The 13,636-nt window shown below is 61.0% G+C and overlaps 1 protein-coding gene across 1 annotated transcript; it reads left to right on the top strand.

The window, feature by feature from the left end:
• Positions 1 to 11,863: 11,863 nt before the first annotated feature.
• Positions 11,864 to 13,000, top strand: AANAT (aralkylamine N-acetyltransferase). The gene is made up of 3 exons (XM_062175208.1): positions 11,864 to 12,026; positions 12,278 to 12,432; positions 12,695 to 13,000. Exons 1-3 carry the CDS (start codon positions 11,864 to 11,866, stop codon positions 12,998 to 13,000), a joined length of 624 nt encoding a protein of 207 aa, XP_062031192.1.
• The last annotated feature ends 636 nt before the right edge of the window (positions 13,001 to 13,636 follow it).

The raw sequence follows: 13,636 nt of genomic DNA, 5'->3' as shown, positions 1-13,636 counted from the left end.
CGAGGCTCGGGCGGCGGCGGCGGCGGCGGCGGCGGCGGCGGACGAGGCGCGGGGAGGCGGGGCCAGCGAGCGCCGGGGGCGTGGCCGCGGCGCGCTGACGTGGCCCTACGTGCCTCCGTCGTCAGGGAGCCTGGATGCGGTTGCTAGGGGCCGCCGCGTCGTCGCTAGGGGACGCTGGAGATGCTCCCCCGGGGCGGGGACGCTGGATTCCGCCGGGGAGGCCCGAGGGAGCGCAGTGGAGGGAGCGGGGCGGTCGTCGAGGCCCTGGGCAGGGCCGAGGGGCGGACGGCGCGTGGTGCAGAGGCCGTGGACAACCTTCGCGAGCTCCCGGGCGGCCCGGCCTGGTGCTGGGCGGTGCGAGGCTGCCTCTGGCTCCAGGTGTCTACAGGCTCCCCGGGAAGGCAACACGAACTCGCGTGAAACAGCTTGTCCGCAAGGCTCTGATGGACACGTGAGGTGCGCTCGGAAGGTCGCGCAGCCCTGGGCCGGCGAAGGGGAGTCAGGGAGCAGTAAGAAGGCAAAGCAGACGTCCCGACCCCAGGGTTTAAAGCCATCCAGAGGCGCCCCGGCACCCCATGTGAGGGTTGAACGCCCTGGCTGCTCCACTTGCCGTCCAGCTCCCTGCTGGTGCACCTGGGAAAGCGGTGGAGGACGGCCAAGCGCTGGGGCCCTGCACCCGTGAGCCAGCAGATGGAAGATCTCAGTCTGTCTCTCCGGCTGTCACTCGTTCAAATAAGTAAATCTTTAAAAAAAATGTTGATGAGTTCAACGTTCCGCAAGGCCTAGCGTGCATAGCAAGAGATAGGATAGTGAGGTGGTTAAAAGAGTCCAGTCCAAGCAGTAGAGGATGGCCCGGGGGCTTGGGCCCCTGAACCTGCGTGGGAGACCCAGATGAAGCTCCTGGCTCCTGGCTTTGGATCCGCGCAGCTCTGGCTGTTGTCACCATTTGGGGAGTGAACCAGTGGATGGAGGATCTCTCTCTCTCTCTCTTTCTCTCTCTCTCTCGAACTCTGCCTTTCAGATAAATAAAAAAATCTTTTTTAAAAAGATTTTATTTGAAAGACAGAGGTAGAGACAGTGAGAGAGGTCTTTCCATCTGCTACTTCACTCCCCAGATGGCCACAGTGGCCGGAGCTGCACTGTTCTGAAGCCAGGAGCCAGGAGCTTCTTTGTCTCCCATGCGGGTGCAGGGGTCCAAGGACCTGGGCCATCCTCTACTGCTTTCCCAGGCCACAGCAGAGAACTGGACCAGAAGAGGAGCAGCCGGGATTAGAACCAGTGCCCATATGGGATGCCTGTGCTTCAGGCCAGAGCTTTAACCTGCTGTGCCACAGCACCTGCTCCAGATAAATAAATAAATATTTAAAAAAAAAGATTCCAGTTCCGCAGATTCTAATTTTTGACACTGCTACTTACTAATGTACATAAAGGTAGGCACAATAATTAACTTTTTCACCTTAAAAAAGTGTTCATTCACTTGAGAGGCAAAGGGGGGGTGCCCCCATCTGCAGGTTCACCCCCAAATGCCCGAAATGGCCGGGGCTGGGGGCGGGGCCTGAAGCCGGGAGCCCGGAGCTCAACCCAGGTCTCTCACGGGTGGTGGAAACCCAATCAGGGAGCTGTCACCATGGCTGCCCAGCATCCACTCTGGCAGGAAGCTGGAGTCAGGAGCTGAGCATCAAAACCGGTACCCCATGCGGGATGAGGGCATCTTAACCAGTGGGCCAAGTGGCTGCTCCTCACCTCAGCTTTGCCGCCTGTAAAATGGGCGATATGGTGTCATCGTTCACCTGAGAGGACTGGATGAAGCAGGACCGCGCCTCAGCCAAGCTTAACCATGACTGTGATGCTGCAAAGCCCGTCTAGCTCAAAACTCCAGGCCCCCAGAACTGTTAGTGCTATGGTCTGCTCCGTGTCGCCATCTCAAAATAAAAGTCATTCAACCAATGGAATGTAAGTAAGTTCCAAAAGATTTAGATAACATTCTCAGAGGACAGATTCACCACAGGTTGGCAGAAAAAAGTTAAGAATACTCGAGAACTGGCCCTAGCCTTTCTCAGTCTGGTTCATTTTCCTGCAAGACCGTCAGGAACGATTAGTAAGAAGGCTGATGTCATAGTATTCAGGGTCTTCACAAACGGCGAGAACCATCCGCTTGTTCACTCCCCAGCTGGCCACAGTGAGTGGTGCTGGGCCAGGATGAAGCCATCCAGGTCTCCCACGCGGGGCCCAAGCCCTGGGGCCGTCCTCTGCTGCTTCCCCAGGTGCCTTAGCAGGGAGCTGCATGGGAAGTGGAGCAGCTGGGACTGGAACCGGTGCCCACACGGAGGCCAGCGCTGCAGGCGGCGGCTTCACCCACTGCACCCCAAGGCCAGGCCCTACCCAACATTCATCGTGTACGTACCGTGGCACGTGCCGGGCTCTTTCACACGCACTATCCTGTTTGCTGCCTTGGACAGAGGAGCTGTGGCCCCCATCCCACCAGCACGGAAACACCAGGGGCCTAAGAGGCGGAGACCTCACTCCTGGGCTGTTTCTCCAGCTGCCTCTCGGCGAGCTCCTGATTGACAGGAGCATCCATGTGTCCCTGTGTCCACGGGGAGGGGGTGGAAGGAGCAAATAGGCCAAAGGGGCAGGGCAGTGCCAGCCTCAAACCTGTGTTTGATGTAAAAAAAAAAAAACAACAACAACCCAAATGTGTTTCACATCCTACCCGAGCGTATGCCCATGCTTGTCATTTCGACGTAAAAACTAGGAATGTGCTTTCTGCCCTATCCTTGAGCGAAATCGGCACTCCAGGAAGATGTGCCGCGTGTACTCTGCAGCTTCTTGTAATAACAGCTAATAATAGCTGCCGCTTACTGAGCTGGAAACTTCCTGCCAGGCGCCAGGCTAAGTGCTTTGCATAGGTTATTAGGAACCCGCCGGGCTGCAGGTAAGAGCCCCCGATGTCCAACGCTGCCAGTTTCCTCACCAGACTGAATCCCAGAGCGAGGGGCTCGGGTCACGTCTGCCTGGTGCAGGCTCAGTACAGGCTCAGTGTTGGAACTCGGTCAATCCTGTGTCAGCTGCTGGGTGTCGAAGGCCCACCTGGGTTCCCGTACCCCTGCCCCTTGCCCCATGCCCCTGCACAATGAGCTGAAGTTTGGGGGGAGTCGGGCGGCGTAGGGGGCAAGAGACGTTGACCTCCTGGGCAAACCTGCAAGCCCTTTCAGCTGCCCCCGGCTGCAGCTGCACTCAGTAAATTCCTCCCCCATTTCAGTGACTGCACTGGGGCCCAAGGTGCTCCGGACGCCTCCCCAGACCCGGAGCCCTCGGCCGCTGTCCCTTACTCCCAGGCTGGCCAGTGGGGTGCGTGTGGATGGGCACACCACTTAGTTTCTATTTTCGTCATCGTGGAGAGATAGGTAGAGAAGAAGAATCTTCCTGTGCTAACCAAGAAACCCGGTCCCCCGTGGCCCCCACAGCTGGCTAAGGGGGATTGAGGAGCTGCCTTGTTTACAAAGGTGCCTGCCCAGGCACCCAGCCAGTCTGCCACTCCCTAGCTGAGTAGGGTGGGCAGAGTGCAGGCAGCTGAACTGATCTAGGGGAAGCAGGCCTGTCTCGCCCGTATCTTAGTCAGCCAGGGCCACCTCCCCAGACCCAGCTCGGCTCCCCCCCTCCCATGCTTCTGTGTGCCAGCAAGTCCCAGGCTGGTCCACAGAACTCCTTCCACCCTGGAGCAGGTGTCTGGGAGGCTCTGTGGCATAGCGGAAGGCACCAGGGTGAGAGGCAAGCAGCCCCAGAGCCCTCCCGTGTCCCCGTGTGTCCAGCCGGTCAGACGCCCCCGTCTGAACCTCCGGCTGGGGTTGCTCAGGAACCAGGTGCTTGTGGAGTTACTGGGCCTTTCCTGCTCCTGCAGCCTCACTCCTCCTCGCACTGATGCCCCAGGAGAACGGCGGGACTCCCCCAAGTCGCCCGGCTGCAGTCCCCTGGGCGAAACGCTCAGTGCTGGGGCCCGTGGTGAGAGTGCTGAGCCGGCGGTGAGAACCAGGATTGCAGCCTGTGCTCCCCCCTCCTTCGTGGAGACCCAGGGGCCTGGCACCCTGAACGGCTGGGCTGTCCTCCTCCAACCGGGCCCCTCCCCTGCCCGCTCCCAGGCCAGACTCCCCAGCACCGAGCCCCGGGTGCTTCCTGGTGTGACCAGCCACACGCACAGAAAGCATCTCCTGTCCTGGTGGTTTCTCATCCTGGCTGACGGCAGCGTCACCCCCCACGCTGGCCACCTGAGAGCCCTCTCGCTTAAGCTTCACAAGCTGTCAACACCCAGGTGTCGGCCCCTCTGTCCCCAGTGACATATGGGATGACCGACTGGGCTGTTCCCCTAGGGAAGGGGCAAGGGGGTGGGTTTGGGCGCCTGTGCGAGTGGATCTGCACTTGAACCTGGCCCTCCACCAGTCGCCGTGTGACTCGGGCCACTTACTTTACGTCTCAAGCCTCAGTTTCCTTTCTGTAGAGTGGGAACAGCACCGCTGCCTCCTTTACGGGGCCGCTGGGAAGTTCAGTGCCGCCACGAGTGGAAGGGCTTTCCACCGCACCTGCCAAGTCCGGTCTGATAAACACGACCTCGGCCAGCCGTTCGTCTCCGTCTCCTGCCCACACTGTCGCTGGGGTCTCCTCACCCGGCTCCAGGCCGCCTAGTCTACTTGCCACCTTGTTCCAGGACTAATCGAAAACGCACACGTGCTCATCAGACGTGGGGGCTTCACCTCTTCCCGTGGCTCTCCATGGTCCGCCGGAGCACGGCACACGGAGCCCTTTGTGGTTGGATTCCCTCCCCGCCCCCTCCAAGCCCATGTCCTTCCCCCAGGTGGTTCAAGTTCCCTGAGCTCTGGCCTCAGCTGCTCCCTTCAGGGACCCTGGCTGTTCGGTGCCTTTGCACTGGATCTGACATCTGGAAGTTTTTCATCCTCTGCCTCTACCCCTGTTTCTACCCAAAGAACGGCTTTTCATTATAGAAGACCCAACTTGGGCCTTCTCGTCTGGGGGATCTTCTGAGTGTCTCAACTCCATGCTTGCCCTCCATCACAATCACTTCCGGGCACACCTCTCTCCTGTGGGGCCAGCAATGCCTTGAAGACAGGAGCTGTGTCTTCGTCTAGCACATAGCAGGTGCTCAGCAGAGGGGAGAGGCTCCCTCCTGGAGGTGCCACAGTCCTAGGCAGCGGGTGCCAGGAGGAGCCGGGAGCGTGTGGGCCTGGAACTGGAGGATCCCAGACGAAAGGGTTCAGATCAGAGCGTTGCAGAAGGAGAGCGTGTTGGTATGGAAACACTTCCTGGTAACATGGAAACAGTTCCCGGTAAGGGCTCGTCACCCTGGCAAGGTCCCAGTTCGAGGGCAGCTCTGGGAAGCCTGGAGGACACTGCCTGTTTAGGGGGTGGAGTTACAGCACAGGGGGTTAAGCCACTGCTTGTCACGCCCACGTCCCATACTGGAGTGCTGGTTCGAGTCCCAGCTGCTCCGCTTCTGATCCAGCTCCCTGCTAATGTGCATGGGAGAGCAGTGGAGGACAGCCCAAGTGCTTGGGCCCCTGCAGCCATGTGGGAGACCTGGATGGAGTTCCTGGCTCCTGGCTTCAGCCCAGGCCGGCTCTGCCCTTTGTGGACAATTGGGGAGTGAACCAGTGGATGGAAGATCTGTCTTCATCTCTGTCTCTCCTTTTCTGTCGCTTGGCCTTTGAGATAAATAATGTTTGGGGGAAAAAATGAAGTGGTGCCCCCTACCCATGGCACATGCACAGCCTCTCCACGGTCAAGACCCCCTCCAGGGGCCCCTTTATTCCCGTTGCTGAGCAAGGCCTCACCCACCCGCAGCCCATGCCTTATGTTGGCATTCATTCTTTTTTTTTTAATTAATTAATTAATTTTTTGATAGGCAGAGTGGACAGTGAGAGATAGAGACAGAGAGAAAGGTCTTCCTTTGCCGTTGGTTCACCCTCCAATGGCCGCCGCGGTTGGCGCGCTGCAGCCAGCACACCGCGCTGATCCGATGGCAGGAGCCAGGTGCTTCTCCTGGTCTCCCATGGGGTGCAGGGCCCAAGCACTTGGGCCATCCTCCACTGCACTCCCGGGCCACAGCAGAGAGCTGGCTTGGAAGAGGGGCAACCGGGACAGAATCCAGTGCCCCAACCGGGACTAGAACCTGGTGTGCCGGCGCCGCAAGGCGGAGGATTAGCCTAGTGAGCTGCAGCGCCGGTCTCATTCTTTTTTTTTTTTTTTTAAGATTTATTTATTTATTTATTTATTTGAAATGAGAGTTACAGAGAGAGGGAGAGACAGACAGAGAGGGAGAGAGAGAGAGAGAGAGAGAGAGAGAGAGAGAGAGAGAGAGATCTTCCAACTGTTGGTTCACTCCCCAAGTGGCTGCAGTGGCTGGAGCTGGGCCAGGCGGAAGACAGCAGCCAGGAGCTTCCTCTGTGTCTCCCCTACGTGGGTGCAGGGCCTCAAGCACTTGGGCCGCCACTTCTGAGACACATTAGCAGGGAGCCGGATCCGAAGTGGAGCAGCCAGGACTCGAACCAGTGCCCACGTGGGCTGCCGGCAACAATTTAACCCGCTGTGCCAAGGCGCCAGCCCGGGCGTGCACCAGGAGCTGTGTCTCCTCTGGGTCTGGACAGGTGTGCAATGACCTGCGTCCACCCTGACAGAACCACACACCATAGTCTTGCTGCCCTAAAAATCCTGTTTGCTTTGGGAACATTGACTCCTAACAGTCAGACGGAAGGAGGGGAGTCAGGAGGGAGATGGAGGGAGAGCTGGTGGCGGGGGCGGGGGCATGGCGTGGCTAGCAGTGGCCAAGGCCAGACAGGCCCCCTGCAGTGAGCTTCCTCTCACACACACACTCACATGCGCACACACACATGTTGCTGGATTCCTTGCTTGGCCCGCTGTGGTGTTTCTACCCAGAGAGGTGGGGTCAGAGCTGTCCGGATGGGTGATGGGGAGAGCCTGCTCATCTCAGGGTGAAGGCAGGCAAGGGCATAAGAAACAAAGACCTGCCCCTTCCTGCCTGGGCCTGGGCCGAGCTGTAGAATCCCCCTCCGAGCAGCTGACAGGTGCAGCAGGCACCGGGGACACAGGAACATGGCCAGGAGGGGAGGGCGGGTACAGGGTGCTCCAGATGGGCTGCACCCTGGGCCTTGGGGGGCCCACGTTGTCCCCCGCCTCACCCCGGGCAGGGCCCCCAGGGTCCTGGTGCAATGGCAGCAGTTTCGACCAGGAGTCTCTTGATCCGTGTTATGTGCTAGACAAAGATCCCACTTGCAGAAAGTTGCCTGAGCTAAAAAGGTTTGAATGTCCCCTGCTCTGTGCACAGGGCGGGCTGCGGCCCCTTCTCTGCCCACAAACAGGAAGGGAGGCGGTGGCGTGAAGGCTGCCGCACTTCCAGGTGGCTCTCCGCCCTGGTCCACCTGCTACTCAGCTGGGAGCTGCTCCGCCCCCCAGGTTCAGCCCTGGAACTGTAAGTGAGCCTCAGCGGGGAGGGACCCAGGTGTTGGCATTTCTCAAACTCCCAGGTGATTCCTTGTGCAGCCGCTAGTGCGAGCGGTGGTTTGAAGCAGGGAGTGTTGTGTGGGATTGGAGCAGCACGCGGCATCACATGTTATAGGGGCTTGCAGGCCCGGGGCCCGCCGCCTGCCCACAGCTCAGCATGCCCTCCCCTGTCCCTGTCCTGGGATGCCGCTCCTCCTGCTGGCTCCCTCACTACCCTGTCCCCCGTCTGTGCTGGCCACTCCCTCTCTCAGACCTCACAAACAGGGTTGCCAGACAAAATATAGGCTGCATGAGTATATATATATATATATATATATATATATATATATATATATCTGAACTCTTGGGTAGACAACAATTTTTTAAAATTATGCTCCAAGTGTTGCATGGATCCACTTCTATTTTAAAAGGTGTTCATTGTTTATTTGAAATTCAAATTTCACTGGGTGTCTTGAGATTTATTTATTTATTTATTTGAAAGTCAGAGAGGTCAACAAGAAGCTGGATTGGAGCAGAACAGCCGGCACTGAGCCAGGCGCTCCGATATGGGATGTGGCATCCCAAGCAGTGGCTAGCCCACTGTGCCAGAATGCCTGCCCCCTCTTGTTTGTTTTTTAATGACATTTCTTATTTATTTATTTGAGAGAGAGAGAGAGAGAGAGAGAGCGCCCACCCACTGGTTCACTTCCCAAATGCCCTCGATGGCCAGGCCTGGGGACCTCTTTGTATCTCCTACATGAGTGACAGGAGTCCAAGCTCTCAGGCTATGTCACCCCCTCCTCCCAGAGTGTGCATGAGCTGGAGGCTGGCACCAGAGCCGGGAATCAAACCCAGGCACTCCAAGGTGAGACACTGGAGTTTTAACTGGGTCTTAACAGCAGCCTAAACACCTGCCTTGCTCTTTAAATAAAATATGTATTTGAAAGGCAGAGTTACAGAGAGCCAGAGGCAGAGAGAGGGAGAGAGGTCTTTCATCCTCTGGTTCCCTCCCCAAATGGTCGCAACAGTCAGAGCTGCACCAGTCCAAAGCCAGACACCAGGAGCTTCTTCCAGGTCTCCCACGTGGGTGCAGGGGCCCAAGGACTTGGGCATCTTCTACTGCTTTCCCAGGCCACAGCAGAGAGCTGGATTGGAAGTGGAGGAGCCGGGACTCGATGCTGGCCTGCAGAGCGGGGCTTTAACCTGCTGCGCCACAGCGCCCTCCCTCTGCCTCCCCCTTGGATACTTTCCCTCATTTCCGGAGCCCTTGTCAGTGCTGTCCTCAGCGGTGTGGTTCCCTCCTGCTCACCAGGGGAGGAGCCCGGCCCTCACCCTCTCCTGCCTGGGATGGGGGCTCGACCCCCAGTTTGGCCGTGCTCAGTCTTCTGCATCCTCTTGTCCTCTGAGGTGCCCTGTGTCCAGAGGTGTCCACTCTGGGTCGTCGAGAGCAGCAGTCCTAACCCAGCAGGTGCGATTGGCCACCAGGGGGTGCCAAGGAGTCAGACGACAAGAAGCGACCCAGGAGACCTGAGACCCTTGAGGTTGAAGGAAGTCTGGGACCCCCAACGGGCCAGAGGAGGCCCAGCCAATCCCCAGAAGCCTGAACAGGGGTTCCAGAGGGGGAGAGTTGGGAAGTGCCTGATGACGGGCAGGTAGGCAGCAGCTGAGCCCAAGGTTTTGGGGGTCTGGGAGTATCCTCAGACAGAAGAAAGGGCACTGGGAGAAGGAGACCCCACAGAGGGGGAGAAAGGGTGCCTGCAGTGGCCGGGGGTGTCTGGACCCTTCGTAGGTCTGCCCAAGGTCAGGGGCACCTGCCGTGGGCTCAAGGGCAGGAGCGCTGCGCCCTCTGCTGGCTGGTCTCAGAATTGCGTCTGCAGGGAGCGAGGGAGGTCTGGGGCTTGGCCGCCAGGAGGCACTTGGGTCTGAGCTGCTGCACGGGGCTGGGCACAGATGGGGCAGGGGCAAGGATTGGGGGGAAGACCGGGCAGGATGGGGCTGGTAATGAGAAGGCAGGACAGGGGTGTGGAGGGGGAAGGGGGAGTCTGGTCAGTGTGCTGGCTGGAGAGAGAGGTGGGGACAGCCTTGGGGATGCTGGAAGAGCAACCCCCTGAATATTTAAGTAATATTAAAGGAGACGACACGTGCAGACCAGTGGACACACGGCCAGCCTGGCGCACGCCCCCATCCCCTCCCCCCCCATAGGCATTCCAGGTCAGTAGAGTGTTCTGTGCCCCCTACAGCCTGATCCTGAGCGTGGACTAGAACCCAGGCCCCAGCAGCTCCAGGTGTGTCCCCTTGGCTGTGCTTTCCAGGGGCCCTTGCGCCATGGGTGGGCGTTCAGGTCGCTTCCTGCTCTTTGAGGTTCTGTCGGGTCCATGGAGCAGTGGGGTTGTGGGGCGCCGTGGGATTCTGGGGCGCAGTTATCCTCAGCTTCAGCAGGCGCCACCCAGATTTTGCAAACTGGCTGCTGCCTCTTTGGGACCTTGGGGACAAGACGGGATGGGGAATGGGGCGGGAGCACGGGTGTCCCAGGGACTTCTCAGCTGAGTTGGTTTTTGCGGTAGGTAGACCAGACGGTGCAGAGCAGGGTGGGTGGGGACTGAGCTCCGCTTCCGGATGTGGGAATTTTCCCAAGTGCTCTGGGCAGAGGTGCGCGTGGGGTGCCGGAAGGCGTGTGGGTGGGGGCTGTCCAACCGCGACCCTTGCAGTGGCTCCCGGCTGTCCACACAGCAAGGCCGCTACCGCGCCCCCACCAGCGCCCTGTGGCCCTGCCAGATTTGGGGGTTTCTTCCTCAGGCTGAGGGGCTGCTTCTGCACAATGCCCTTCACTCCTGCAGAGCCTGACTCGGCGACGCCACCCGCCACCTGCAGGAGCGCCAGCTGTGAAGACGCGAAGACGTGAAGACGGCCGGCCTGGGTCTGCCTCTCCCGCTCAGCCGGGAGGCTCAGGCAGGCTGTTGGGTCTGGGTCTCAGTTCTCTTCCCTACACGGAGGGCCTGACACTCACCTGGAGGGGCCGTCACGCGGGAAGTGAGTGCTATGCCTGGGCTAGACCCCCCCAGGCCCGTGGCTGAGTTGCTGGTGCCCAGCCAATAGGTGACAGAGCCGGGATTACAGCCAGCTCCCGAGGCTTAGCCCCGTGCTGTCTCTTCCCAAGCTTGGGGGCCTCGGTCGGCCACGGGTAATCCCTGCTGCCTCCTTGCGCCAGCACTGACGTTTGCCGCCCAGCTCTGCTGGCATCGCCCTGCCTGGTGGCTCGGGAGGCGGGGCGGGGGGCGGGGGATTCAAGTCTCAGAGAACAACATCACATGCTTCCCCGGGTGACACCTGCTACGGGAGTCTCCCAGGCGGCAGGGCTGGATTTCCCTGGCTCCTACACCTGAGCACGGCCCCCCGGCTCTGCGGAGGGAGGAGGTAGGGGCCCCCTCCCCCCAGTCTTGGAAAGTGGGACACCCCCAACCTGTAGTTCTGAGGCTTCAGGAAGGGGGGCTTCTAGAACAGGGGAAATTGTGGGAGCCGTGGGCTTTTCCAGTCTGAAGTGTGTGGGGGGGGGGTGGCCTTAAGAACTGTGCACCTGCAGGCTGCCCTGGGAGAGGCCCCCGGGGTGGGTCTGCGGTCTGATGAGCGGGGGTGCGGGGGCGGCAGGTGCTCTGTGTGCCCTCTGTGACTGCTCCTGCCTACGTCCCCTGCTCTCTGTAGCCCGACTCCCTCCCTCTGCCCTCCCACCTCCACCCCAGCCCAGTCCTGTGTGGGAGGGGCCTACTCTGTGGCTGGGTAAATGGAGACTCAGGTCACTTTTCTGCAGGACTGACGAATATCTTGTGCCTGAGGCACTGAGGTCTCCTTCTGGCCAGGTAAGACCCCACGGACGGCGCATGGGGGCCGGGGCACTGGCCTGCCCTGCAGTCGCATCAGAAGTGGTCCATGGAGGCTCAGGAGCCCTCCCTCCCCTCCTCCCCCTGGGCAGTGGCGCTGGGGGCCCCAGACTCTGCTGAAGCCTGCCCATCGCTCCTCCTCTCCCTTGGGGCTCAGGTGCACCCAGAGGGCAGTGGGACCAGAGCCTGGAGGTTTGCGGGGGCTACCCCACATATTTATCCCTCTGGGCTGCGAGCAAAGATGGGGAGAGAGCCCAGGCTGTGCATTGCTTGGAAGCTTCCCCAGGAACCAGACATCTGGGAAGGACCCATCGCTCTGGGGGCTGACCCCACCCCAGTTCTGGCTACAAAAGGCCAGATTCACTGCTTCTCTAGAGATGAGAACTGGACCCACGGCCATTGCCATTCTAACAGGTGCTGGGGGCCCTCCTGGGCCGGAGATCACTGCCAAGGCCGGGTCACCCCAGGGAGGCACCAGGATGTCCACGCTCAGCACCCAGCCCCTGAAACCCAAGGCCCTGCACCCACCACTGGGGTCCCCGGAGTCCCCAGGCCACCAGCGGCGCCACACGCTGCCCGCCAGTGAGTTCCGCTGCCTCACCCCAGAGGACGCAGCCGGCGTGTTTGAGATCGAGCGTGAAGGTGAGCAGCCCTGGGAGGGGCCCCGTTCTGTCCCTGGGAGAAGACCCTAGGGTGTCCTGTCCTGGAGGCCAGGTCCCAAGGTCAGACCGCGTGTGTGCATTCAAGAAAGTTGGGGGGCAGCAGCCCTGATCCCGTGCTTTCCCGGAGAGGGAGGGGTGCGGTTTCTGGGTGGACCCTCAGCGGGCAGTGCATGGCGGGCGGGCAGCACATTGACCCCCTCCTCCAAGCCCACCCCGTGCCTCCGGCCACAGCCTTCATGTCCGTCTCGGGCAGCTGCCCCCTGTACTTGGATGAGATCCGGCACTTCCTCACCCTGTGTCCAGAGCTGTCCCTGGGCTGGTTCCAGGAGGGCCGCCTGGTGGCCTTCATCATCGGCTCGCTTTGGGACGAGGAGAGGCTCACCCAGGTAAGGGTGGGCGTGGCTGCAGCTCCGGAAGAAATAAGCCCAGGGCTGCGATTTTCTTGCCCCAAGAACAGGGAGCTGAGTTGCCAGGTCCCTCCCGGGCTCCTAGGCTTCATCCAGGGGGCTGGGATGTGGCTCCCAAGTCGGGGTCCTCCTTGGGTGCAGAGGGGGCCCCCAGTGGAGGCACTCAGAGTCACCTGCTCTTGGCCTGGGCTGCATGGCTTGGGGGAGCAGGTGCCAGCGGAGCTGCCTGGCTCACCCGCAGGAGTCGCTGACGCTGCACAGGCCCGGGGGCAGCGTGGCCCATCTGCACGTGCTGGCCGTGCACCGTGCCTGCCGGCAGCAGGGCAAGGGCTCTGTCCTGCTGTGGCGCTACCTGCAGCACCTGGGCGGCCAGCAGGCTGTGCGCCGGGCGGTGCTCATGTGCGAGGACGCCCTGGTGCCCTTCTACGAGAGGCTCGGCTTCCACGCCGTGGGCCCGTGCGCCGTCACCGTGGGCTCCCTCGCCTTCACTGAGCTCCAGTGCTCCGTGCGGGGCCACGCCTGCCTGCGCAGGAAGAGCGGTTGCTGAGGGGGGCTGCCCGCCCGGCCCCCGGGTCCCCTCCTCCGCCCCAGCTGAGCGTGGCCAGAGATGGCAATTCACAGCCGGAGGGGTTCCCGCCTGCCCCGTGCTCACAGCTGGGGTGCCCTGTCCTCTGTGCCTGAGGCTAGGCTGGATTCCAGGTCCCTGGTCCTTTCCTGTCCACTCTCACTCACGCCCACACTCACTGCCCTTAGTCCTGGACGCAGGGTGCAGGATCGGGGGTGGCAGCCTTGGGTGCCTCTTCTCCAGCCCATGGGCACCCCGTGTGTCCCCTCTGCCTCCCCAGGGCCTCCCTCTCTCCCAGCTGCCCCCACCCCACCCCAAGCCCTGCACTGGCTCCTGGGTCCACAGGAATAAAACAGCTTTGCCCCCAGGGGCTCCTTGGTGCGGTGTGGTGTGGAAGGTGCAGAGGGTTGTGGGCGAGGCATGGGTGCAGTGAGGGGGCTCTGGCAGGCAGGATGGAGTGGCCAGGCCTCGCCTTTGCCCCCAGGGCAGGCTGCCCCGCGTGTCCTAGGCGAAGGCAGGGGAGGGTGGCGGCGGGAGAAGCCAGGGGAGTGAAGCCAGCGCAGCTGTCCCCCGCGGCTCCGGCCTGGCTTCTGATGCCAGGCAGGCTCCGCGCACTCC

This window comes from Lepus europaeus, chromosome 18, assembly GCF_033115175.1.
Source record: "Lepus europaeus isolate LE1 chromosome 18, mLepTim1.pri, whole genome shotgun sequence".
In the NCBI taxonomy this organism is placed as follows: Eukaryota; Metazoa; Chordata; class Mammalia; order Lagomorpha; family Leporidae; genus Lepus; species Lepus europaeus.
Note: the sequence above shows the minus strand (reverse complement) of the source record. Positions and strands in the feature narration are given on the sequence as shown.

What these genes read in the sequence shown, in the direction of transcription:
- AANAT (XM_062175208.1), top strand. Translation starts at nt 11,864, where the DNA reads ATGTCCACGCTCAGCACCCAGCCCCTGAAACCCAAGGCCCTGCACCCA. An exon ending in GTTTGAGATCGAGCGTGAAG is followed by an intron (nt 12,027 to 12,277) that starts GTGAGCAGCCCT and finishes CTCCGGCCACAG; the next exon opens with CCTTCATGTCCGTCTCGGGC. An exon ending in ACGAGGAGAGGCTCACCCAG is followed by an intron (nt 12,433 to 12,694) that starts GTAAGGGTGGGC and finishes GCTCACCCGCAG; the next exon opens with GAGTCGCTGACGCTGCACAG.